Source organism: Drosophila nasuta, chromosome X (genome assembly GCF_023558535.2).
Source record: "Drosophila nasuta strain 15112-1781.00 chromosome X, ASM2355853v1, whole genome shotgun sequence".
Classification (NCBI taxonomy): domain Eukaryota; kingdom Metazoa; phylum Arthropoda; class Insecta; order Diptera; family Drosophilidae; genus Drosophila; species Drosophila nasuta.
In genome coordinates, this window is record NC_083459.1 from 26,892,095 (window position 1) to 26,919,947 (window position 27,853).

General features: G+C 39.6%; 1 protein-coding gene across 2 annotated transcripts; it reads left to right on the forward strand.

The window, feature by feature from the left end:
- The first annotated feature begins 113 nt into the window (after positions 1-113).
- Positions 114-27,853, forward strand: LOC132797402 (abnormal cell migration protein 10). 2 transcript variants are annotated; one of them, XM_060809165.1, is made up of 4 exons: positions 114-1,492; positions 21,413-22,544; positions 22,608-25,088; positions 25,154-27,853. In XM_060809165.1, the coding sequence occupies exons 1-3, from the start codon at positions 1,340-1,342 to the stop codon at positions 25,055-25,057; spliced, it is 3,735 nt and encodes a 1,244-aa protein (XP_060665148.1). In that variant the 5' UTR covers positions 114-1,339; the 3' UTR covers positions 25,058-25,088; positions 25,154-27,853. The 2 variants fall into 2 exon arrangements, with proteins under 2 accessions (XP_060665148.1, XP_060665149.1); XM_060809166.1 differs by lacking the exon at positions 114-1,492 and adding an exon at positions 4,359-4,496.

Here is a 27,853-nt window from a genome sequence, read left to right on the forward strand (position 1 = left end):
ATTAAGTTTTAATCCGATTTCCTAGAAATCGATTTTGAAGACGAAAATAAATCGAAACGGTTGCAGCGCTTCTGAGAATATTTCGAAATCTAGCTACGGCCACACTGTTCAACAAACATAAATTCGTGGAAATTACGCACGGGTGTTGTTTTTCCGTAGCTCAATAGTACTATTTGTTTATTTTTTTCGGTTCTCACATAAATGCAGCACATATTGCAATTGCAATTAAATATTAATTAGTGTAAATTGTGTTCAATTTTGATATGCATATGGCAAATGCAATTTATTAGATTTTAAGATGGATATCGTCCAGATGCAATCAGCAGCAGCGCAGCGCAGCAGCAGTTACATTGGCAGCAGCAGCAGCAGCAGCAACAACAATAAGAATAAGTACAGCGACCAAAAAGGCTGACTGACTGACTGACTACACCCAAAAAGAAAAGAATTGATGAAAAAAGTAAAAGAAGTAAAGAGGAAACAATTGCAGGCGCGACAGGAAAAATGAAGTAAAAGCTACGGCACTTCCAGTTGCAGTTGTATTGGAGTACATATTAAGCAACGCACACATATTGAAAACCTACATACATACATACAAAGCAAACGTAGAAACGCAGCACACACAAACAAAAGACATTTGCATGCATGTGTGTGTGGGTGTAGCAGCAGCAGCACAAGCAGCGCAGCAGCAACAGCAGCAGCCCATAGCTCCAGCCGCTAAAGTTCGTGTTCGGCAGTGTTCGGCAGTCGTCGTTCGTCGTCTGGTCGTTCGTTAGTTCGTTTGTTTCGCACGCTCGCATTGAATCGTCGTCGCTGTCGTGTGTCGTCGTCGTCGTCGCCGCTGTTGTTGTTGTTGTCGTTCTTGTTGGAGTAACAGCAGCATTCGCCTACGCAGCGCGCAGGCTAAAGGAAGCGGGTTTATAAGACATGCATGGGCATGCACAAAAAAAAATTACGTCGACTCGAGAGACGTCAAAACACGAAATGCGAGAAATGCAAATTTAACACAAATTGAAAGAAATACTACAAAAGTGCAACGCGACATCACAATTCTCTCCCCCCACTCCATTTGAAATTCAAAACGCAGTCGCAAAATTTATGCCAAAAACTTTTTGTATTGTTTTATTTTTTTTTGTGTTGTCTACAACGCAACTGATCAAAAGTGTGCGAGCGGGAGAGGCAGCAGGAACAGCACAGCACAGGAAAAGAGAGTGACAGAGAAAGAGAGCAAGGAGAGAGCGAAGAGAGAGCATTGAATCAGATCACGTCCATTTTAGCTACAGAGTTGCAGTTCCTTTGTTGTTGGATTTCGTTATAATACCTCCCAATTGCTCCTCGTAATATGGATTGTGGTGCTCTTGCCGCGCAGCAGCAGCAACAACAACTATTACAACAACATCAGCAGCTACTACAACAGCAGCAGCAACTCCAGCACTCCCGACAACAAAAGCAACAACATACGCTCAATTGCCTTGAGGAAACAGCAACAACAAATGTAAGTTTGTCTACTCACACACACACACAAGCATTTCTTGGTGTGTGTGTTTTTCTCTTTTACTTCCACTTGGCATTCGCCCCCACACAAACCCAGATGCATGCGTTGCGCTGCCGCTGTCAGCGTCGCTGCTTTTCTTGCAGTTTATTGGTTTTCTTATTAGATATTTTTCATATGAGTAACTTTGACAGCGACGTTGCTGCGCTGCCGCTGCTTGCGCGTGCATTTGTGTTGGTGTGTGTTTGTGTTTGTGTGTCTTGTCTTTGACTGCGTGTGGGCGGGCTGCGGGTCCTGCTGCAATTGGGGGCGTGGCTGGTAGCCATGTGCATAAATAATTTAAGACTTAATGCATATTGAATATTGAGGTTGTTGTTGTTGTTGGTGGTTGCGCGTTGCCAAGTACAAAGTTCATGCCACAAAAAACTGGAAACGCTTGCAACACACACACATTATCTATTTTACTTTATTTCTTTTTTGTTTTATTGCTGTTGTTGTTGTTAACTTGGCCAAGTTCGCGAAACGAAAACTAGGCAACCGAATGAGTCAAAGGCTATTTAGCCAAGCGATGATTAATCTGCCAACAGCAGCTGCTCTGCTCTGCTCTGCTACAACAACAACAACAACAACATTAATAATAATAACAGCAAAAACAACTCAAATCAAAGAAATTCACGTAAGAGCAATGCTGTTGTAAATGCACGACTCGCAGCATACCCTGTAACCTTGTAAAGAGCCGAATGTTTTAATAAATTGATTGAATAATTGACATAAAATAAAATTAAATTGAGAATGTTTTAATAAAATGATGCATAATTAACATTAAACAAAAATGAAGATAACAGAAGTTTGTTTTAGGAAATCAAATTCATTTAAACAAGACAAGTGAATTTATTTTTAAATTATTTATTTGGTATGTGACACACGAATAGTATTAAATTATTAATTGATATTATTATATTTATTAAATTGATATATAACAAAATTGACCAAATTTTTTTTTGAATTGAGCAAGATATCAAGAATTTAACTAGTTCAGCTTAGTCTGTAATAGAAATTTAAAATGCCATTAGGTAGGAAGGTAGGTTAAAATACACTTAGTTTCATAAAAATAAAATAATTTAGGTAAATTGTACAATAAATAAGTGGCTGAAATTGATAAATTTAAATATAGTGACGTATAGTTTTTTTGATTTATGTAAAATTTAAAATTATTTGCATTTTTAAGTTGCAATATTTAAAAGTGAAAAATTAACTGTCGGCAAATTTATTTGACAATATTCTATTGAATAGCTATTCATTTGAATAGTTAATATATATATTAAATTGCTTAGTTATGACTTTCTTTGATCTCTAGAGGGTATCGATAACAATAACAATTGAGAAGTTTCAACGCTTAATTACCGTTTTGTACATGTTACGAACTTTTGCCCATTACTTTCACCGTGCATAAATTCTAAAGCAAAAAAACAAAAACAACAACTCGAAACTACAAAAGGAACGAATGAGAAGAAAAGCGAATGAAGTTCGAACTGAAACAAGAACAGCAACAACAACAACAACAACATGCTAAAGCCGTTGGCGTTGACGTACATGATGGAAGGGCGAAGGCGAAGAAGAACAAAAACAACTTTACGCTGTTGCTTCTTTTGCGTTGCGTTGCGTTCTTTGTTTTTGCCGCAACAGCGGTCTCGGCATGCCTCCGCTCGCCCATCCCCTTTACACCGCCCCTTGGCTCTTTATTTTTCTGTGTTTTGCTGCGCTACGTGACTGCAATAAAATTTAACTGCAATTACGTGTCGCATGTTTGTTGTGTGTTTTGGTTGTGTGTGTGTGTGTTTGTGCCGAAAATGGCCAAAAAGTGTAAAAGCCGAATCGAAATGGTCAAGAGCAATGCTAAAATTGTTGCCATTGCGCTTCAAGGATGATGACAACAACGAGAACAGCTACGCACAGCATGCGACAAATAAAACGGGACACTCTCAACACATTTGCACAAAGTCCTGTGTGTGTGTGTGTGAGATTTGCGTGAGTAATTGCCAGTGCTGCCAACTTGACTTGTTCGCTAAATGCAATTGAGCCTATGGGCAGCACTGTCGCCAAGAGGTTACGCCAAGGTGTGCTTGCTTTTATTTTAGCTTCTATGGGATTTCAAATATGTGACACAAAATGCAGTTTTATTTATTAATTATTAACTTGCATTTTAAGCAAGTATTTTATTTAAATTTACATACATAATGTGTGGGCAACTTGGCCCAGTATAGCGGGCATGTGTTTTGCAAGTGCATTGTGACGTCACGTCTCAGCACTCGCAGGCGACATGCGTTATCTTCTCGAAGTTGTGTCGCCATGCCATGCTGTGAGAGCACAACAGAGCGAGAGAGAGAGAGAACGAGAGAGCAATCGAGTCAAATATTAGTGAGCGAGTCGTCGCCGTTGCTCGCATTTATATTCCGACCGATGCGCGCACGAGACACGGACGTCGGCAAAGCGCAGCGCAGCGGTTTAACAAACGAAACGAACGGCAAAAAAATTAAAAATCAACTAAAGCAGAAACAAAATATTCAATTCAGTTGTAAATTTATTGTGAAGGCGCGAAGCGCTCGCGGCAAGTGAAGGCAACAAAAGTCAGTTAAAGTTTTTTGTTCAATTATCGCGCACTCGCAAAAGTTTAGCTCAATTCTTTTATTTTGTGCGGTTGCCGTCGCAATTGTTGTTGTTATTGTTGTTTTTATTTTTTTTATTGTGGTGTGCGTGTTTCATTAAGTTCCTTCAGCAGCAGCAGCAGCAGCAAAACAACAAAAACTATTAGCTCCAGCTGCTTTTGTTTATACAACAACGGCAAAATACGCCGCAGATGAAGCAATAATTAAAAGTGCCTTTTTTAATTGAAGAGCTGCACAGCAACAGCAACAACAACAACAGTAACAACCACAACAACGAAGTTGTTGCTTCTTCTTTTACTGCTGCTGGCAATCGAAATCAAATTGACGTTAACATTGACGCGGTAAGAGCATCACACTTATACACACATGCATATGAACATTACTAATGCATATACAACCCTGTTGTCGAACTCCCCAGTAAAGGAGTAAATGAGTGAGAGAGCGAGCGAGAGCAAGAGCGTGCTACAGTTGATGGAGACAGGAGAGCTTGTGTCAGTGTGTGTGTGAGTGTGTGTGCGTGTTTGTTTTGGTTTTTTGGCAGTTAATGTTAATGCGTTTCGCTTTTGTCTTTTGCTGCGCTGCGTTGCGTAGCTGTTATTGTGGGGGCGGCTGCACATCGAATTCAGTTTATTTACTTTTATATTCGAAATCATATTGAAACGAACAAGCCAAAGCGGGACAGATAGAAGGATTGTGGTAAGGGGCGCTTTTAGTAGGGAGTAGTGATGAGCTTCTATGGCCAACCATATGCCTTATGCTTTTATTATTGTTTACTTCACTTCATTTTGTGCCTTATCTTCATCACACACACAGACAGAGAGAGAGAGAGAGAGAGAGACTCCGTTGTGTGCGTAGTTTCATTCAACTTTTCTGCAAGCCGCAACTAAATCATGTTATTTTGATGTGGCAACGCCGCCAAGTCTAGTCTCTTGTTTTTGCCGGTCTTTTTTTTTTGCAAGTCATATGGTCTCAGTTAGTATGTGTGCGTCATCCTTGGCCACCCGTATTCATTATATGCTTGTAACGGGCACCCGCATATCTGTCGCTCGTTCTCTCCTCCTCAATCTCTTTTATCTTCTGTTTCAATCACCATCTCCTTTCTCCTCTATTGTTGTTGTTGTTGTTATTAGTGGTGTGGCTGTTTAATTGCTTCTGCACGTTCGTCAAATATTTGTTCAACTCTTTTTAATTACATTGCCCACTACGCACACAAATGCACGCATATGTTCATATGTGTGTGTTATGTGCCATTTTACCCTTTCACACGCACGCGATTTAGAAGGAAGTCATGTGTTGGTGTGAGTGAGCGAAACGAATTGCCGCTGAGCACAGTGTGACATTTCACAGTGATTTACAATGCATTTGCCTTGAAAGAAATGGACAATCCCAGGATTTTGAACATTTCCAATATTACACTTCAAATTTATAAACTGTTGTGATAAATGCATATGGTAATACAAGTTATAGTTGAAGTTATAGTTATATATTCCTTTTTCGTTGTTGTCTGGAAAGGAGGTTGAGTTTTCCATAAAAATCGCTGAGACGCATTTAAATTTTGGCGATTTGCGTTTCACATGTATAGTTCTTCGTTTCCTCTCAAACATTTGATTACAGAAATAACAGTTTGCTTCACCAAAGGTCTTGATGTTTAGTCAGCTGAAAGAATGATTGGTCATCTGCCCCTGCCTCGCCGAAAATGTTCAGTAAACTTGAAGAACAATACATGCGTACGAAATAATTCATTCGACTGCAATTAATCTGTAAGACTTTTTCTATTTTGGTCGAGATAATGAAAATTTGGGGAAGTTTCACTGTGTTTGCTTTTCCCCCCGTCTTCCCATTTAAAAGTGTGTGTACAGCAAGATTGGAATAAAAGCAATATGTTCTTAAATGAATTTCTTATGACTGAGCTCTCGTTTAAGATCTAAACATTGTAGCCTTGCACTAATCAAATCGAACAATTACCAAACAAAAAACTCCACTTGAAGTTTTAATTCAGTTTGTGTGCTTGTGTGTGTTGTTTACATATATATATTTGTGCTCTTTTCGAGTGATTTTATTGTAATGTAGAAACGATCAAGACTTTTTTCTACGCCTCTTAATAGCTTGTTGACAAGATACATACATATGTATGAATGTATGTCCATATACAACATATTCACATGTGCTGTACTCACAAATTGTAAGCTCATATGTATTTAGCCTTGCAGTGAACTTAATTGATACTGTATTGCCCTGAACTGTACTGAGCTGAAGAAAAATAAATGATACAAATGAACAGTTTTTGTTTGGATCATATTTTTAGACTTCTAATGCACTGCTCGCTATATTCTTTTGCTGTGCAGACAAAAAGCAAATCATTTTCAACGATTCGATTTGTATTTGATTTATAATTTGTCTCACATACGTTTTTTTGTGTACAGTTTTTATTTTTTACGAGGCACTTCCCAGTTATAATTAGAGTAGATTTCGTAATCTCAAGCATGAAATTACTGCGGCATCCAGTTCGTCCCCACAAGGCCATGCCTTGGCCCACTGTGCGATGGAGGTTGCCAAAGCAAGAAGTAAAATCGCTCATATTGCAGTCGCAGTCGCAGTCAACGCAGCGCAGCGCAGCAGCAGCACCCATATGACTTTTGCACATGGCCGTCTTGCTGCCTGCCTGGTGTGATTCTTGTTGCTGTTGTAGTTGTTGTTAGTGTGTGCTTTACTTTATATTTTTCACTTCACTTCGCTGACTGAGCAGCAGAAGCAGAAGCAGCAGCGGCAGCGACGCTTGCTGAGCTCGTCTTTTGAATATTTATGCGGCTACTGCGCGCGGACGATGCGACAGCGCGACAAAACTCTGCTGTCGCAGCGCTGTTCATTTTAATTTTGTCGTTGTGTTTTGTTGTTTTTGCGCTTGCCGTGCTTCTGCTGCTGCTGCTGCTGCTGTTATTGTTGTTGTTGTTGTAAATATTTTATTATCGCTTGTTTCCGTTTAGGAACCAAAATGGGGAAAAATGTGTGTTTGTGTTCGCGCACGCACACATGGAAGCATTCACTCACACACACACACACAGTTACACAGGCGGGCATACGCATACATACATATTTAAAATTCTTTTGTCGCCATATTCATTTCGAAATTATGTACTTGGCTTGTTGCTTCACACGACGCTCCGTTGCGCATCGCTTTACTGCCCTCCCCCCACCTCCTCCCCCCACACTCTCTTGTCAATTTAGCTATCTGTTCGTCTATCTATCTATATGTTTGACTGTGTGTGCGTGTGTGTGCGTACATGTTCTCCATGCCATTCCATTTAAATTCCGCTCTCTTTTCGTTTCCCTGTCTTTTTTTTAGCTTTGCCTCTGACCCTGTGCATTTCTTGTAATTTCATTTGCGATAGTGGGAGGAAGACTAACCGCAAAAAAAAACGACTGCAATCGAGTTTGCTTGACTGTGAAATACCCGTTAAATATTTATTAAATTTTATACTTGAATATTTGTAAAGTTTGTTTTTCAATTTTTTCTACTGTCTAAGCTATTTACGATATTAAACCATGAAACAGATATGCCCTTCTGCCCTACGCATTACCGGGTACAACTGTCTTGTACTTTGGTCGTTTACATGCGTGCGTATCTTCCCCACTCTCACTCTCGCTCTTTCTCTCTGTCTCTTTCAGTCGCTCACTTGCTGTGTCGCCCTATTCCGCCTACTCCTTGCTATCTTTCTTTCAGTCTGCTGTCGCTTTGCATTACAAAATTAGCGCAATATTTTGTATTTGTCTTGTATTTTTAGCTGTGGTTTTTTGTAAATTATATTTAAACACGATCTCTGTGTGTGTTGTTGTAGTCGGATCACATCGGATCGGATCAGATCGGATCGGAATGACGCGACACGAAGCAGCACTATGTGTTACCAATGTGGGCGTGCAGTGACCCAATTTCTCTAATAGATTGCATTTTGCTACAGAGCCAACTCACACATACACACACACACACACTTGCATGCACATACGCATGCATACGCACACACACAAGCAAACAGCGAGACTTGCATTGGGTTGTCTCGTTGCATTTCGGTATTATTTAGCGCATTGAACTCGCTGCCTGCTGCTCTGCCCGGTTTAGCTTGGTCTGCGACTGCGGCAGCCTCTTGTTTGTCTCCTCACTCACTAGCACTCTGTCTCTGTCTCTGTCTGGTCTGGCTGTTTAATCTCTGCCGACCATTGGAAACATTTTGCGCTTTGCCATTTCCTGCCTGCCAAATGTTACATAAACAACAACAACCAAAATAAGAAAAGAAAAAAAAACAACACAAATTTGTCGCAGTATGCACACACACACACACACACACACACACACACACACTAGTGCATTCAAATAAATTCGTGCACTGCACGTGAGTGCTGCCAATGTTTGAGAAGAAAAAAGCTGTTTTCAGCGGAAGAAAGAAGAATGTATAAAATACGAATATTTTTTAATGACAAACGAGAAATGAAGCCAACATACTAACAATAATAAATTTGTAGAAATGTATTAAACACATTTTGCATGGATACATTAATCGATTATTGAAAAAGGCCAGCTAGATTTGGCGGTAAAAAAGCGCAATTGACAACACTGCAGCCGCTGTCGTTGTCGTTGTTTGAGCAGCCTGTGTTCCTGTGTCCCATTTCGTTCCGTTCCCATTCTCATTCGTTTGTCGCCGTCGCCGTCGCAGTCGAGTTCCCAGGCCGCCTTTAGCTAATTAAGTGCAGCACTTGACTTCGTCTAAAGCCAGCAATAAACCATCAACAAATTGAGCACACTACTCACACACACACACACACTCGCAGAGTAAAATGATTATATAGTTGTATTGTGTATAGCATGTTTAATTTATATGGTCTTTTAGCACATTTTTGTGTTCCGCATTCCACGCCTAATTAGTTTATGCTCGCGTTTATAATATGCGCCTTCAAAAAAAAAATGCTCATCTCGATTTTATTTCAGATCAAATCTTACACATAAATTGCCAAGTCTGTATAAAACTCATAAATCTCAAATGTCCGCTTCCATGGCAAAAACTAATCTATTGCACAATTGAATTTCCGATTTTAAGGTATTTGGAATAAAGTAAAAATAACTATTTTCTTAGAAAAATGCAAATGAAAGAAATTTCTGTTTTTAAGATGCTATTAAGTATTTTACATGCAGCAATACTTTATAGCAAAGATTGTTCTTATATCGTATCGTATTTGAATTCTTTTTGAACACCTAATGGATCACTAATATTAATACTGAAATAATGGAAGAACACGAAACTTACCAGTAGCTATTATTCTAAGAATTATACTGGAAATCGAGGAGTAGAATGAGAAACGGAAATGAGAAAATGACCAACTGGTAACTTTCCAAGTAAAAAGTTTATGGAAACTCGCAAATGTTTTTTGCCAATTTGATAGCAAAAGCAAAATGTTTATATTTTTGCATTCTTTCAACAAAAGTTGGAAGGAAAACAGATCGGTAAAAAGTATATTTACGATTACTCGCATTATCGCCACACACACCGACACACAGACACATGTGTTTTGGTCTAATTCCGCTGGTGGCCTATAAAGGAATTGTTAATGTTAGTTTGTCGCAGCTGGAACTGCTGACTCAGTAGCTCGTTTCACTTGCCTCTAATTTCCACTCTCCCCAGAGACAATCGTGCCATGCAAAGCACAAACAAAAAAAAAATTTCATTTATTTCTGTGTTTATTTCTTTCCCCCTGTTACGCTCGTGCGATGTGTGTGCAACGTATAATAAACGGCGACTTGTAATTTGATTGAGCTGCAATAAAAATTTGTCAGCCTAGCAATAAACGAGGGGGGTGTGATGGGGGAATGGGAAGAAGAAGTGAGTGATTTTCCTATTGGAGCATGTAATCGCATATGTGTGTAGGCTTTCATTTTCATTTGAATTTTTATGATTTATAATGCAGTGACTCCGAAATGTTGTTTCTAACAAATGCAGGGAAATCAACAAGTGATTGATGACGCCCAGCAGAACCCAACCAAGCAACCAATGATCATCTCAGAGACAGTGAGTAAGACTTGTAGTTGTATGTAGGTATAAAAATTGGAGTGCAGTCGAAGTAACCCCTAAGAAGAGCACGTCATGGTGTCGAATTACACAATAGGCTAGGCATTTGCCGGTCGGCTACTTAAGACTGATTACACTGCGAGAAAAAGACGAGTTAGCATTTGCCACAAATGGCGCTCATTAATAATGAATGCATGATGAATGACGCCACAAATGAGCAGCCAGCGAATGAGAACTTGCATCATACAAAAAGTGAATCTATCGGGAAAATATAATAGACTACAAAAGCAGAGAATTTTTAAAGTTGCAATTGATAATTGAATTGAATCTTAAGAAATGTTCAAAAATGAGTACATAAAAAGTTGAATTGATAGGAATATTTCATGATAATAAAAAAATGCCACAAGTTGAGCAAACATTCTTAAATCGGGCAATAATCTTGTCGAAGAAATGTTATAAATGGAATGAATCTTAATGTTAAGAAATGTTCCAAAACTGGGAATATAACAAATTGAATTGTTAGGAGGGTGCGAAAGAAATAAAAAAAAAATTGTTAGGAGTATTTAAAAAATAATGAATTGTTAGGAGTATTTAATGACAATGAAAAATAAATGAAATATTATTATGCTTAATTCGGGAAACAATCTTGCTAAAAAAAATGTTGTAAGTGATATTAATGCTAGAAATGTTCCAAAATTGGAATATCAAAAATGGAACTGATAGGATTATTTCAAAATTTAAAAAAACTGAAATATTATGCTTAAGTCGGGGAGCAATCTTGTTGAATAAATGTTATAAATGGAATGAATCTTAATGTTTAGAAATGTTCTAAAATTTGAATGTAACAAATTGTATTGTTGGGACTATTTAATGATCAGAAAAATAACTAAAAATTATATTATGCTTAAGTCGGGGAGCAATCTTGTTAAATAAATGTTATAACTGTAATGAATTTTCATTCTGAAAAAGTTAAAATTATAATATTAAAATTTAAATTGATAGAAATATGATAATAAAAAAGCTAAAATATTATTGTGCTTAATTCGGGAATCAAGTTTGTTGAAGAAATTGAATTTTAATGCTAGAAATGTTTAAAAACGATGATTGACAAAATTAAATTGATAAAAAAAAAAGCTGAAATATTACGCTTAAGTCAGGGAAGAATCTTGTTGAAGAAATGTTACACCTTGAATTCGTTATTTGCTCAATTCAAAGAAACAGCTGTGAACTGATTGAAATGATATCGTTGTTGGCTTGTAAGAGGATCCTTTGTGGCCTTCTCAACTGTACCTCTTTTGAGTGTTCACATTCTTCAAGTGTAGTTCCAACCAGCTGTAACCACACACACTCACACACACATACACATTTACACACTCTCGTTGTCCCTGGCACAACTGAGAATGCATCTGTTTCCGACAATTGCTGACGTTGATGACGTCGCTGCCGATGACGCTTATCTTGATCTCATAATCAGCCAGCGAGTGCGAGCGAGAAAGAGAAAAGAGGAGTGGAGTGAGAGAGAGAGAGAGAGAGAGAGACGTAGGCAAATGTAGACATTGTAGGGTATCCACTTAAGATGGTAGTGAGTGAGCAACAATAAGCAGCAGGGAACAAACGCGCGTCATTTTACCATTTTTAGTGTTGATTCTTTTTAGGGCTCGGTCTCTGTCTCGACATTGTTTGAGCAAGTGGCAGGTGCAACACGCAGCCGGTGCCCTCTTTTGTGCGTGTGTGTAGATACGTATCCTTAAGATACTTCTTCTTCTTCATCTTCATCTTATGCATTTATGCATTTTAACCCTAAAAAGAAAAAAAATGAAACCTTGCCCCGATTTGCTGTTGTTACTGGACACGCGTCGCTGCTTGCTGCTCGTTGCACGCGTCATCGTGCCACAACAACTACCCCCAACCTCTTGGCCACTGTTTTCTGTCCCTTCTTTTCCCTGTCTCCGCCTCCGTGTCCGTCTTGAATTCGATTCCGTTTCATCGTTTGTTGAAAGCAAAGATTTGCGCTGCAGATTTCTTTCTTTCCAGCTAGCAATTTTTCTTCTTCTTTTCTTCCCTTCTCTTTTTGTTTTTTGGGTTGGGTTCTTAAAGCGGCGACAGATGTTTTTGCTAAGGGTCGTTCGTCTCGACGACTGTCGCGTGTTGCTTTAATGGGTTTCCTTGTTGTTGTCTCTGTCTCCGTCTCCGTCTCCGTCTATGTTTGTGTATACGTCTCATTTGGTTTTCTTTTCGAATTGGAGTTGAGTTGGAAGTTTCTGAGTGTGTCCCCTACACAACATTGTTATTCGATTGCGATTTGCCAAAAACAACACAACTGCTAAATTTACATGCCACAACTCCACCCATAAAAGAAACAAAAAAACAGAAACAGCAGCAGCTGTCTGTGTGTCAACGAAATCAAAACGCAAAACAAGTTGACATAGTTTTCTAAACAAGCAAAATTAAATTCGTATAAAGAGTAAGAATATTGTTGTAGATTGAGTTAATATTTGAAATTGAATAATTATTGTGTTTAGATACATAGATTTTATATTTTATTTATTTATATATATTTTTTTATATTACATATATTTTTTGTTGTATAAATTTTATTTTCCATATACAATCAGTCAGTTCAAAGCATACGAAAAGAGGGAATCACATAAAAGTGTGACCAAATTATAATTAGTTTGTAACGCCATTTTTGCCATTCAACCGAAAGCAAATAGTATTGCGATATATATTAAGTAAATGAAAAGTTTTAGTTCATTATTTCTTAAATATATTATTACTGAACCCATGCAACATCTTTATTTTTCTTGTCTGCTGCACTGTAGTTAAACTTGCGTGACAATAAAAGTGTGACCAAATCAGAATTGGTTTATAGTGCCACTTTTGCCATTCAACCGTCAGCAAATAAGGTTCCCATATATTCAATAAATATAAAATTTAGCTTAGTATTAAATATCATATTATTAAATCCATGCAACATCTTTATGTCTTCCCCACTGCACTTCAGTTTGCTGTAGCTGAACATTTTCCTAAACGTTGCATCTTGCGTGACAATATTTCAGTAGCTTCGGCTTTAGCTTTAGTGATTAAACTTTAATCTTTCAACACTTGTCAACTTCAAAGTGAATTCTGCTCGTTGCAAAATACATATATCTGTCTGCATGTTAATATCTACATTTGTAGAACAGAGCTAAGAATTTGTAATGGAATTCTTTGCTGCAACAAGTTGAAAAAGATTAATAATGGAATGTTGTGCATGATATTTATAAATTTCCAGCTGCCTCTCTGACGATGCGTGACAAAAAAGCGAAGGCAACTCAACAAAAGCGGCTTCTCTTGTCAATGGTTTCTCATTTCTTGAGATTGCCTGGCTGACGGACTGACTGACTGGCAACGTTTCTTGAGGGTTTCTTAAGGTTGTTGTGTCGATGTCGATGTCGTTGTCGATGTCTTCGTTCTTGTTGCTACAAGTGTTGTGGTGATTAGGAAGCAGCAAATGTACTTGGCCTGTTTGACAATTAAGCTGCTTAACGAGGCAGCAACAAGAACTCGTCTCACATCACGCATTTAACTTTAAATTTGAATACTGTCGGTTTTATGGGGCGACAAATTTGCACAACTTAAAAAAAAAAACAAGTAAAAAACAAGTAAGAAAGCTTCAGTCGAGTGTGCTCGACTATAAGGTATCGCTAACCATTTCGAATAGACAGTGCTGTGTTATTCTGAAAATTTACCAAATGAATATACCATAAAATTTCTAAAAATATACCAAAGGCTACAATTCAAAATATACCATAGAGTGCAGAATATACCGCATGCTATATTTGGTATATTGATATAGTAATAGATTAGAAATATACCATAGACTGTAAAATAAACAGAAGGCTATTCAAAATATATCAAAGTGCAAAATATACCAAAGTGTTTATTTGGTATATTGATATAGCACTTTATTCAAAATATACCAGATTTTGTCAGCCAAAGCAAGTAAAACTCCATTGCAGTAGAAGTTTTTCCCATATAAAACTAGTTCTTAAATAACTTATTAAATTTTTAAGAATCATAAATACTTTAGTTATTATTGTATGTACTAAAAATCTCCACTCACTCTTCACTCTTTTGCATACCCGATTGTTTTTAAACTTCTTCAGTGGGTATAAAGTTTTTAAAGTCGAGACGCGCATAAAGAGCTAAGCTGAGGATTCGGTTTTATAAGGCAGCGCCGCAGTTTGAGCGGTGCCAAATTTAATGTATTAATTTAGTTTCGTTGCTTTTGTATCTTTCTATATTTATTTATTTATTTTTTTTCGTATTTTTGTTGGTTTTTTGGTCAGGCGGCGGCGCTTTGCACACGCACTTGCCACAGAAAATTTTTGGCGATGTTTTCGTTGGTTTGGTTTGGTTCGTTGGCTCCGTTTGTTATTTTTATTAATTGACTACGGAAGTTGCTGTAAATGTCCACAAACATGAAAATATTTATATGCTTTTTATTATTGTGTGTGTATGTGTGTGGATGGATAGACAGGCGGGGACAACAATAAATATATTGTATATTTTGTTATACTATGCATAAATATATTACTTTATAGGCAGAGGAAATAGAGACAGACAGACGGACGGACGGACGGACAGGTCCCTTAACAAGCACAATCCCCTGCCCTGGCGCTGTCCACTCACCGCAGTGGCGCTGTCCACTCCCCATGGTCTAATGCTCTTTTCATGCAGATGACGTCATTTTGGATAAACAACTCAACTTTGCACGCTCGTTAGTCAAGTGTAGTAAAAGTAGTATCTGTTTGTTGTTGTTGTTATTGTTGTTGCTGCTAGTTTGCTTGCTTGCTTAGTTAATGACAGCTTTTACTTAGTTGATGATTATTATGTATGTGTATAGACGTCGGTGGAGGTAAGCGAAGAGTGAACTACAACTAAAGTAAAAGTAATTACTGTTCACATTACGATGTGCTGCTGTTGCCACTTGCTGTTGCTTGCTTGCTTGCAACATGCGGCCAATTAGCTAAAAGTAAAAACCACCTGCTCTGCCATACATTCCTTTCCGCCTCCCCCTTTGGAGGTCAGTTGGGTTGGGTGTGCGCTCAAACCATGACAAAACGATGATCTTGAAGCATGCAATAACTAGACAGTTGTTGTTCCGGGTCAGGATTGTGGAGGAGGTGGAGAAAGAGGCTAATTATGCTACAAAATGGGGTCACTTGGCAGTTGGTAATTACTGCTTAGATTCCTGCTCAAGCGAACAGCAATTGAGCCATTCAGAGATAGAGAGAGATAGAGAGAGAAAACCCAACTAATGCTCTGAACTCATGCTCCAATTACAGAGCGAGAGGTAAAAGCAAAGAACTTAGCTTGGGTTGTGTGATAAGCGAAGGTCGTCACAACTCGCTCTCAAAACACTTTTGTGACCAATTCATTATCAACTCAACTCGGGGTTTGTTTAACTCTAATTAGTCTGGCATCGAAAATGCGACTTGGCATTGAGCGAGATCACGACGAAGGTGAACAACTGGAACGTCGCGACTGCAACCAGACTATAGAAGATCTACTTGGAATTGCAATAATAATAACGAACGAACTAACAGAGTGAGAAAGCAACTGTCGATAGTTGATAGTAAACAAAATCAATGCTAAACATTTTTTCAGCTGCATTTCGCAGCAAAGATCTTTGACTTTCTCCGCAGCTGGCAAAGTGCAGTACTAACATCATCATCATCATCATCATCATCATCATAAACATGATCATTGTTGTTGTTGTTGGCACTTAGCTGCTAGAATCTGAGAGTAAACGAACTGCAGACACGATCCACAAGATCTACACGACTCAGACTATGCAAATAGCAGCTCGTAAACTAACAAGAGATCGCTGTAACAGAGAATTCAACGGCGTGTCAACAGCCTCAATGTGTGTGGCACGCTGTGGGCCAGTTGTACACCCTGTGCATTGTAATAGGGTTAAACGGGTATATATTAGTATATTTTTATACTGAATACTGCTTACAAAGTTGAACTACAGATTTCTACACTACACATTGCACCTTCACAGGGTTATAAAGGTATATTTTAGTATTTGCATTATACTGAATGTTGCTTACAAAGTTGAACTACTGATAATAGGGTTAAACGGGTATATATTAGTATATTTTTATACTGAATTCTGCTTACAAAGTTGAACTACAGATTTCTACACTACACAGTGCACCTTCACAGGGTTATAAAGGTGTATTTTAGTATTTGCATTATACTGAATGTTGCTTATAGAGTTGAACCACAGATAATAGGGTTAAACGGGTATAAATCAGTATATTTTTATACTGAATGTTGAACTACAGATTTCTGTACTTCACTATGCACCTTAATAGGGTTAAAAGGGTATGTTTCAGTATTTTGTTTATACTGAATGTTGTTTAAAGAGTTTAACTGCACATAAAACGGGCATAAATTAGTATTTTTGTATACTGAAAAATGCTGAATTACAGATTTCTTCATTACATTTGGTATATTTAATGAGAATAGTATTTTATTTATACTATATGAGTCTGCGACATATTTATATTTATGACATAATTTATTTATTAATTTAATGAATCATAGATTCCTTCATTATTTTTAGTAGATTGATAAGAATAGTATTTTATTAATACCATATATGCGTAATATTTGAATTGACTAATGTATAGAGACTTACGACTGATTTTATTTGCTTTGTACATCTTACTTTTATCTAGACATGAACTATAACAGTCTTATAAACCAACTTGGTAGCTATAGTTGTGATAGATGCAGTTGATGATGTACAAAGGTGACGGTGTCTGTTGTCTTGGTAAATTTTTCATTGGAAAATACTCTTCTAGAATAGAGGGTATCTTAGGGTTGAGTCTCTAAGCCTGGCTTTGTTAATGTTATTCTATTTGTCAATGCAACTCAATTAGAATTGCTGCTAGTTGAAGTTGCCTTTGTTGTTGTTGTTGTTGTTGTTATTTGCTGTTGTTGTAGCAGCTGTCATTGAACTTTGTACAAACGGCAGGCGGCAGAGAGGGGAGGGGAGCGCGCGAACCCATTCGAAATTGAAGTTGGATAATGGCAAAATAGTCAAAGCAAATGCCACTAAAATACACTCACACTCACACACACACTCTCAGTCGCATACTCGCTTAGTTTATAGCACTTGAACCCATAAATCAACGCAGTGGGTATGGAGAAGGGGAATGGGAAGGGGAGTGGGGGAACAGCCAACTGATCCATTGTGTGGTTGGCGACCTCATCAACTTGCTCCGTCCGTCCCTCAACTAGCGCCCCACTTATTTCTCTCTCTCTCTCTCTCTCTACACACACACACATATACACGCTGCTTATCCCCATTTTATGTTCCGTTTCATGCGTCCCTGACAGTTATCAGCTGCCTCTGTCGGTGCTTCTTCTTCTTCCTCTGCTGCTGCTGCTGCGCTTGCTGCTTCTTCTTCTTCCTCTGCTGCCCTTCGTGGTGCATTGCGCACTAGAGAGATGAATGATGGCAACAGAGTGACAAAACATCAGCGAAACACACCGAAAGAGGAGGAGGCAGAGAGAGAGAGAGAGAAAAGAGTGTGAGTGTGAGAGGGGGAAGTTGACATCGTCGGCAAGTGCCAATTACCGTTAAGCCTCCAAAAATCTTGTGTGAGTCATTCGAGCGTTGAAAGCCGCCAAGTAACTCTCGAATGTCAGTTTAGGCTAGCTCTCTGTAGTTAGCTGTCGTCGTTAACGCTTTACCTGCCTGCGCTCAACCAATCAAGCTCGACGACAAACAGCATTTACTGCAACAACCCTCAGTAGTCTGTCGTTCTGTCTGTCCGTCCGTCCGTCCCTCCCTCCTCTCCGTCTGTCTGTCTGTCTGTCTGGGTGTGTAACCCATCAATTAGACAATGTTGAAGTTCAAGCATAAAAGCTAAGCTGATGTGGGGGGAATTGAAGTTGCGAATCCGCCTTAACCCTGACTCTAACTCCAAGCCAAGCCAAGCCAAGAGTTGCCTGGTAACCCGCAATTATTGTCTGTTGTCGTTTTTAGCACTGCTTTTTTTATGCGCTGCGCTGCCATGCGATGCGATGCAAAGCTAAAAACCGAGATATTGTTTGACCAGCAGTTTGACCCACTTTGAAAGCAACTCCGAAATGGAAAACTCTCTGCCAAACTTGCCATATATCTCGGCTATATAATGAATTGCTTTCTTTTGGCAGTACTTTGTACTTGCAACACTCTTTTTACGTGTTGTAAAACACGCAATTGAAGTTCAAATTGTTTTACTGTTCTTATTGAAAGCGAACGCTGTTTCTTTGTAATCTTATAGTTGCTATATTACTCATTTGAAATATATTAGCAGCTCTTTAACCTTTCAACACTCTTTTTACGTGTTGTAAAACACGCAATTCAAGTTCAAATTGTTTTACTGTTCTTATTGAAAGCGAACGCTGTTTCTTTGTAATCTTATGGTTGCTATATTACTCATTTGAAATATATTAGCAGCTCTTTAACCTTTCAACACTCTTTTTACGTATTGTAAAACACGGAAAGAAAGCATAAATTTGTTTAAAATTGTTTTACATTTCCAAAAACGAAAACGAATTCTCATTTCTCGTCATCTTATAGTTGCTATATTGCTTATTTTAAATATATTAACAGTTCTTTGGGCTTTTAACACTCTTTGCATGTGTTGTAAAACACAAAAAGCAAGAGCAATTGAAGTTAAAATTGTTTTACGTTTCTGATTGATAACGAAAACTGTTTCTTTGTCATCTTATAGTTGCTATTTTACTCATTTTAAATATATAAGCAGTTCTTTGAAATTTCAACACTTTTTGCATGTGTTGTAAAACATGAAAATATATCATAATTTGGTTTAAAATTGTTGTACGTGTTGCTACAGTAGAATTTTAATTGAAAACGAACGCTGTTTGTCATTTTATAGTTGCTTTATATTACTCATATACATATATTATATATAGATTACAAGGGCACATTTGCAACTGTTTGTTTATCGTTAAAGTTTCAGTTTAACTACAAGTATATATTTTGTTTCTCGAGCTGTATTACGTTAGCTGGAAAAGTGAACAAACAGCTGTTTAGAAATAAAAGAAATTAAACAAATGCATAAATAAATAAACACATTGGTAACAAGGTAAATGAAATTACATCTGAGATGAATGTAAATAAGAAATAGTTTAGCAAATTAAGTAATAAATAAATATATCAAATAAAAATGTATAATATATCATATTACAAACACTTTTAAGGAATTCACATAAACTGAGAGCAATCTATAACTTGAATTTCAATTTAAAATGCATTTTTCTTTTCAACTTTGATCTATATTAACTTTAATAGATTTTCCCATAGTACAATCTGGAATCTAGGTAAACACAGGGTGACTCAGTTAAGAGAGTTGCGATTTATGTTTACCATTTCCCCCTGTTGTTGTTTTCATTATGTTTTGTCTTCTTGACTGCTGGAAAGTTACAACTGCATAAATATTATTTTATGTTGCTGCTCATTCGTTTCGTTGTTGTTGTTGTTGTTGTTGTTATTGGAACGTGTTGAAAGTCGTCGTAAAGCAGCCAAAATTGTGTGTAGCTCCTTTTTCTAGTCAGTCGCGACTTCCTCTCTCTTTAGTCACTGGCAGTTGGCCAGTGATTGTTGTTGTTGTTGTTGTTGTTGCTAGTACGTGACTTATGCATTGGAGAATTACTTAACACTTTGCCAGCAACACAGCAACACAGCAACAGCAACAGCATTGACTAAAGCGACAACTTTGGGGCGATAAAACGCGCTCAACTATCAGCGACAACAACAATTGAGAGTCGACAGCTGGAATAATGCCAATCAACTGGCCAAAGGGGCAACTATAGAGGGGTTAACTAGCAAAACGGGGTGAGCTAAAGGAGAAGGAGGAGGCGCGGCACAGCTTTGATTATTACATTCAGCAGTTGCAAAACGGAAATGTGCAACGTGTTTGAAGCTCGATTCCAAGTCCGAGACTCGCAACTCGATTCGAACCGATTCGATGTCGATGTCGATGTCGTTAATGCAGCTGCGATCGAGCGTCGATTGAGGTCTGAGCACGTTCCAAAAGCGAGCGCTGATTAACTTGGAACAGAGCAACATCAGCAGGGGCATTGATCAAGCTAGCAGGGGGCAGAGGTTATTTAACTACTTAGTTGATTCAAATGTGCACTGTGCTCTGTTGCTACGCCCGCCTCGCGATGCATTTCCCTTTCATTTTGAATAAGCACTGCACAAGTGCTGAACATATTTTGAACCACGCTTGAAACGAACCAGAAAAAGCATCGCTTAAATATACATTTGAAAATAAGTGTCATATGAGTGTGTAATTTGAGTGAAGATCGCAGTGTCGATTGCACTTTTGTGCATTCTTCTTCTTTGAACCACTTTGGGAACTCAGCGCAATTATGAAAGAAAATAGTTTAACTAATATAAATACGTGTTCGTATTAGCAATCATCTTGACTAAGTTGTACTTATTTATACAACTTATTCATTTCTTATTCTTAATATGATATTGAACCATTTTCGAACCGGTTCAGAGCGTCATTAATTTGCTTTTGCTGTTACTCCTTTTGTTTATAAGCAGATGTTCATATTGGCAAACAACTTGACTTTATTCTATTTCTTTATGTAACTTGTTCATTTATTATTCTTAGTATGAAACTAAACCAATTTTGAACCGGTTCAAAGGGGATCAATCAGCCCTTTAACTTCTTTTGTTTATAAGTACCACACAAGTGCTTATTAACGGGCAACATTTCCCTCCTTTATTCAGATTGTACCATTAAGTATGATACTGAACCACTTCCGAACCGGTTCAGAGTGTCTTCAATCAGCTTTTTAACAGTTGTAATTGCTTTTTTTTTATAAGTACAACAGAAGTGCATATTAACAGGCAACATTTCCTCTTTTCAACTTCTACCATGAATTATATCACTGGACCAATTGCGAACCGGTTCAGAGGGTCTTCAATCAGCTTTTTAGCTTCTTTTGTTAATAAATACCATAGATGTCCTCATTAACAAGCAACATTTCACACATTTACTCAACTTGTACCATTAACTAAATCACTGAATCAATTGCGAACCGGTTCAGCGTGACTTTTATTAACTTATTCAAATTGTTCATTTAACTAATGCAACCCTTTTCGTTTTGCCTTGCAGATTAGCCAGCTAGCCAGCCAGGGGATCATCGTTGGCGGCGCTGCCAGCGAAGGATCGGAGACGACAGCAGGAGTCGGAGCAGGAGCAGGAGCTGGTGGCAGTCCACAGCACAAGTTGCTGGGCATTGGGGAGCCAAGCTTAAGCGGCGCTGGCGCCGTCAAACTGCGCAAGCACAACGACCAACGGCAGACGTCGTCAACGTCAACGACAACAACAACATCGACGACAGACGTTGCCGTTGGGGCCAAATCGCACGCCTCCTATCGCATCTCCATGGCCAATCTGGAGGATACACAAGAGTCCGAACTGGATCTGATACTCGGCGAGCTGAGCTTGCTCGAGGCACAGATCACCTATGGCGAGGCCAGTTTTCTGCCCGGCGTTGTGGCAGCCGCCGCAGCCGCTGCAGCTTCAGCTAATCAACAGTCTGGGGGTCCTCCTCCGCCACCGGCATTGGCATCCGTCTCGGTGTCGGCGGCATCGTCGCGCACACACTCACGCACAAACAGCAGCATCTCGGCGGATGTGAGCACTGCATCGTCATCGTCGGGCATCTCTGAGAATGGCGTCAACGGAATGGCAATGGGGCACAGCAATGTTGTTGTCGGCATCACCGGAATGCCCGGCATGGGCATGGGAACAGCAGCTGTTGCTCCTCCCACTGGTGGCCACAACATGACCATGGGCATCACGCTGGGCGTGGTGACGCCACGCGAACCCCGCACTGAATCCCCCGACAATGATTCGGCCTTCAGCGATACGGTCTCGCTGCTGTCCAGTGAATCCTCCGCCTCGTCCAACACCTCCACCCAGCAACAGCAGCAACAGCAACAGTTGCAGCTGCAACAGAAGCTCCTACAGCAGCAGCAACATCATCATCAGACTGTCACAGCTGGCGGCAACGTTGGCATCTCCAAGGCAGCCAAAATTCAGCTGGCGCTGCATAAGCTGGAGAGCGCGTCGATTCGTCGACTGTTTGTCAAAGCGTTCACAGCGGATGGCGCCTCCAAGTCGCTGCTCGTGGATGAACGCATGGTCTGTGGCCATGTCACACGACTGTTGGCCGACAAGAATCATGTGCAAATGCAGCCAACGTGGGCGCTCATCGAGCATCTGGGCGATCTGCAAATGGGTGAGTAGATTAACTCTTTATCTTCATGAATTCCCTTTTAATATTCTTTTATTCTCTGTGTAGAACGTCTCTTTGAGGACCACGAGTTGCTGGTGGACAATCTGATGACCTGGAACTCGGATGCCGGCAATCGTGTGCTCTTCCAGCAGCGTCCGGACAAACTCTCGCTCTTCGCCAAGCCCGAACTGTATTTGCCGGGACCGCAGATGGCACCGGGATGTCAGCATGACGATCAGACGCGATACATGCTGCTGGAGGAGTTCTTTGAGACGCACGCTCAGCTGCAGCTCGAGGGACCGCTGTACATGAAGGCGGATCCCAAAAAGGGCTGGAAGCGACATCATTTCGTGTTGCGTTCGTCGGGTCTGTACTATTTCCCCAAGGAGAAGACGAAGAACACACGGGATCTGTTGTGTCTGACGCTGTTCAGTGGCCACAATGTGTACACGGGCATCGGGTGGCGCAAGAAATGGAAATCACCAACGGATCACACATTTGGCTTCAAGTCTGCGGTGGATTCGTCGCTGGGCAAATCGTGTCGCTCCCTCAAGATGCTTTGCGCTGAGGATGCGGCCACGTTGGAGCGTTGGCTGACGGCCATACGCATCTGCAAGTATGGCAAACAGTTGTGGCACAATCACAAGCTGCTCATGGAGGAGTTGACTGCCGGCGGCGGAGGAGGAGGAGTAGGAGCAACTAGTGGAGGTATTAGCGGAATGGCTGGCAGCTTTGCAGCCTCAATGCGCAGCGAATCGATTAGCAGCATTTCGTCGGCGGTGCCATCGCAATGCGGCAGCGTCTCCTCGGCCATCAGCAGCATGTCCAACTCGAGCGGACGCATCTCGCGTGCCTCCAGCTCCAGTTCAAGCGGCTGTCTGTCGGATGAGAACAACGCCTTCGATTCGGAGTTCACCACGGGCACGATTAAGCGCAAACCCTCGATGAAACCCAATCTGCCGCTGACCACGATGACGCGTCAGCTCAAGGAGGTGGGTGAAATCACCACCGGACCCGTTGCATCCTCTGCGGCAGCTTCTGCTGTCGATTCAGCTGCATCGCCCGAGCGCAGTGGAACGCTGACACGTCGCCACAGTCGCCGCAAGTCGCAGGAGAGCAACGGCAGCAGCGGGGGCACCTTAAAGCGACGTCCCGTTGTCGTTGTGCCCGCCGTGGTCAAGCGCGAAGTGTCCGCCAGCGACAATGGCAGTCAAAGTGGAGGAGGCAACGGCGGCGGCGGCAATTCATCCTCGTCGAGCAACTCGACGCCAACGCCTACGCCGAGCATTTGTGCCAAACCGCCGCCGGGTTTGACGGACGTCGAGTTGATGTGCTCGTCGACGTTGTCGCTGGACTCGCTGCCACCGCCGCCGCCACCGCCAGCGTTGCACGCCGACGAACAAGATGTGTACGGATCGCAGTTGTCGCTGGCCTCGTTGCCACCGCCGCCCCCACCTGAAGATGTTTTGGCCTATGGCGAACAGCCGAGTACACCGCTAACGCCTACACCTATGTCCATGGGCATGGGCATGGGCATGGGCATGCCACATCCCTTGAGCATGGCCAACAGCAATGGCACCCTGCCGCCCGCTGTGCCCGCCAAGCCCATCAAGCCGGCCGTGAAGCAAACGCTCAAAGCGGCGCCGCCATACAAAGCGCCACCCGATTACGTGGGACCAGCAGCAACTGTCGGAGGAGCAGGAGCAACAGTTGGCACTCCGACTGCAACCACACAGCACCAACAACAACAACAACAACAGCAGCAGTTGCCACCGCCACCGGCGCCGGTGCAGAAGAAAGTCTCGTTTGCCGATTCGCCGGTGCTGCTGCGTCGCAAGATGTGCTCACCGGAACCGCAGCTGCCGCAGCGTTCACCGAGCACCACGCTCAGCTCTGGGTCGAGCAGCTGCAGTTACCATCAGCCACAGCCGCAGCCGATCTATTCACCCGGTCCGCTGTTGCCACCGCGCAGCGATCTCTCACGTCTGTCGAATGGCAGCGATGTAATGTCGGCCACCACATCGCCGAAGCGTTTGCAGGAATCGGCATCGAATCCGCCGCGTGACTTCCTCAAGGATCTGCAGCGTGTGATGCGCAAGAAGTGGCAGGTGGCGCAGAAATGCAAACTGGAGCCGGCGACAACGCCGCACGAGGTGCTCGGCTTTCGGGATTTCAACAATGATGATCTACTCGCCGCCCACAATCTCAACTCGGGTGCGAACTCCTCGCACTATTATCGCGAGACGGCGAATGTCTCGCATTGGGTGCAAGAGCACTGCGAGTATGCGCACAACGATTATGCGCTCTACGAGAATGTCCATGCCCAGAATGGTAACGGAAACGGTGCCACTGCTGTTGGAGGAGTTGTTATGACAACCATCACCACCACAGATGGACCACCGCCAGTGCCACCGCCAGCTGCAGTGGCTGATGCAACGGCAGCGTTACGCAAAAAGCGGCCACCGCCGCCGCCACCAAAACGCAGCGATTCAACGCATCTGACGCATCGTGTTTAGGATTGAGATGAACAACCACTTGTGGTCAGCAGTAAGTGAACACAATGCAAATCAAATGCCATCGTCTGACCAACACTTTAACTACTTCTTTTACAGCTTCTCTCCCTCGAACTGGATCTCTACTTTCAAATGGATCCACACACACACACACACACAAAACGAACATAGAAAAGAAAACTGCCGGATATGGAAAAGGAATAAGGATTAAGGAACACACAACATCTCCGTCTGCATCCATTTGCTTCCTCAGCATTCGACGGCATCTAAAATTTCTACGCGTCTTTAAACTTAAGTGCAAAAAATAAAACAAAACAAAACCGAAACCGAAAAAACAAACAAAAATTCCTATCGAAGAGCAAAAAAACAAACCCTAAAGTTTAGATTGTAAGGCATAGGCGTGGCCACGCCCACTTCTCAAGTATTATATCAATCAGTTCAGTTTATTAGTGGTTTTATTTCTATTTCTTTTTATACATACGCTCTTATTTTTATCCTTTATGTAAGCGGCAAATGTGCATTTTTCACATGTTATGCAACTCGAAGTTTAGTTACTAAACAATTTTTTATATGGTGCGCTAAATTATTATACATATATTTTAATGTGAATCAATTTTCAATACTTTTATGCAATTTCTCGATTTTACGAATCGAATCGAATGATTGTCGTCTATCAATACTTTTTATCATACATTTATTTCTCGAATTAATTTTTGATGTTTGCCTAGCAATCGCATAATTTTAAACAATTGTTTTGAAATTTTAAATTGATGAGCTGCCACAAAATTTTTTAAGTTTTAAGCTGATTATAAATATTTCTGTATATTTTCACTTTTATCACTTTTTGTTACATTTTGAATTCTCGAAATTGTTGTACAACATTTGCCGCGCACACAAATACTTCGAATACATTTTAACATGCAATTACAAAATTTAAATAAATTAAGCCACATTTTAGACTAAGATCGAGCCACAATGTTTTTTGTTTATTTTGTATTATATAAATATCTATATATATACATATATATGAACATCTATCCATATAAATACATAAATACAATTCATTAGAATTTTGTCTAATTTGCAAATTATAAAACATTTTTTTTTTTGGTTTTTTTTTGTATTGTAGTTAACAATTTATTTTTTTTTATGAATGTGGCGCATTTAATGCGCTGAGCGAGAAATGAGAAAAACTACGTTGCAAGCAAGCCTTATACGACTATTAATCAATTAATGCATTAAATAATAATAATAACAACAACTATAATTAAGTCAATATACAACTATGTAAAGTAAGCGCATATATACGTATATATATAAAGATAGATTCGTAAGTCATCAAAAAACACACACACACACACACTTAGAGAATGTCATTAAATTTGCTTTCGCTTTGAATAATACGCTGCCTTTATGTTTTGGAATTGTAATTGTAATTGTACTTACTGCATATCAAATCAAATACAGATACAGATATTGCAGCCAGATAACTACGTTTAGAATATCAATATAGTTGTGCATATATATCTATATATATATAGAGAGAGATTTCTAAGTACTATTTGCAATGCTAAATGGAATTTTTGTTGTCTTTCTTTTGTTTTATTTTTCGTTTTTTTTATCGCTTTGCAGGCGTTCCTAATGATTCTATCTGAATCTGAACAATCAGCTTAAATAGATAGATCAGATATAGATGAAAAGAAAACACACACACACACAATACGAAACAGAGCCAAAATCAATTGCTATCATTGTAAACTTTAAATCATAATGCATAATTGTAAACACGTAACTCAATTGCCATGTTTAGTTTCACATTTTGTTGTATAATTTTAACATAAAACAAATCGAATCAGAGCAAAGCGAACAATATAGAAAAGTGTGACAGCAATTATTCGAAAGATGACATCTAATAGATTACAATTTGCTATATAGATACTACAGAGTTTATTACGATAAATGCATTGGAAGTGCTGCCTGATAAAAAAAAAAAAAAAACAAAACTTAAACTTGAGTATCTATAGTAAGAGCAATATCAACTTTTATACATATAATTCGATACTATACTCGGCGTTAATCCCTAAGGGATTTTTAAAGAAACAAGTACTTTGACATTGTCTGATTTGTTGGCAACTATAAATTGTATATCAAATGAAAGCAATTGCATCAAATTCCAGCCACACACAACTCATGTAAAAGATAGATCTAATCTATAGAAATTAAATATGTATCTCAAGGCACTTCCTGATATGAACTTGATTAATTGTCTATCTATGCAAAATGATTTCTCTGTATTATTTGCTCCGATTCGATTTGTTTGCTATATGGTATAATAAAAATAAAAGTAATATATCCAATATACATTATATATAATAAATGCTATTTATGATCATCTTTTGAGTTTATTTTTGTACTTCTTGTTTTGTTTGTCATTTGTCATTTGTCATTCATTCATCATTACAAACTAAAAGTAAGTGTAATGTGTAATGTGGGTATGCATAAAATAACTAAATGAAAAATGCCAATTTTAAAGCTTGCATAAAACATTATTGAATTTATTATATAAATATATGAAGCTATTTTTTAGATACTATTATTATAATTATTACAATTATATAGTAACTAGTAAACGGATGAGAAAAACAATCTAAATAAATAAAATAAACGCTATGCTTGAGAAAAATTTAAAAAACAAAAACAAAATGTGCCATAGGCGCCAGCGTGACAAACAAATTAAAAACAAAAATTCAAGTGAAAGTGAAAGTAAGAAAAAAAAAAGAAAAAAATGAATGGTAACAT

What these genes read in the sequence shown, in the direction of transcription:
- LOC132797402 (XM_060809165.1), top strand. Translation starts at nt 1,340, where the DNA reads ATGGATTGTGGTGCTCTTGCCGCGCAGCAGCAGCAACAACAACTATTA. An exon ending in AGGAAACAGCAACAACAAAT is followed by an intron (nt 1,493 to 21,412) that starts GTAAGTTTGTCT and finishes TTTGCCTTGCAG; the next exon opens with ATTAGCCAGCTAGCCAGCCA. An exon ending in TCTGGGCGATCTGCAAATGG is followed by an intron (nt 22,545 to 22,607) that starts GTGAGTAGATTA and finishes TTCTCTGTGTAG; the next exon opens with AACGTCTCTTTGAGGACCAC.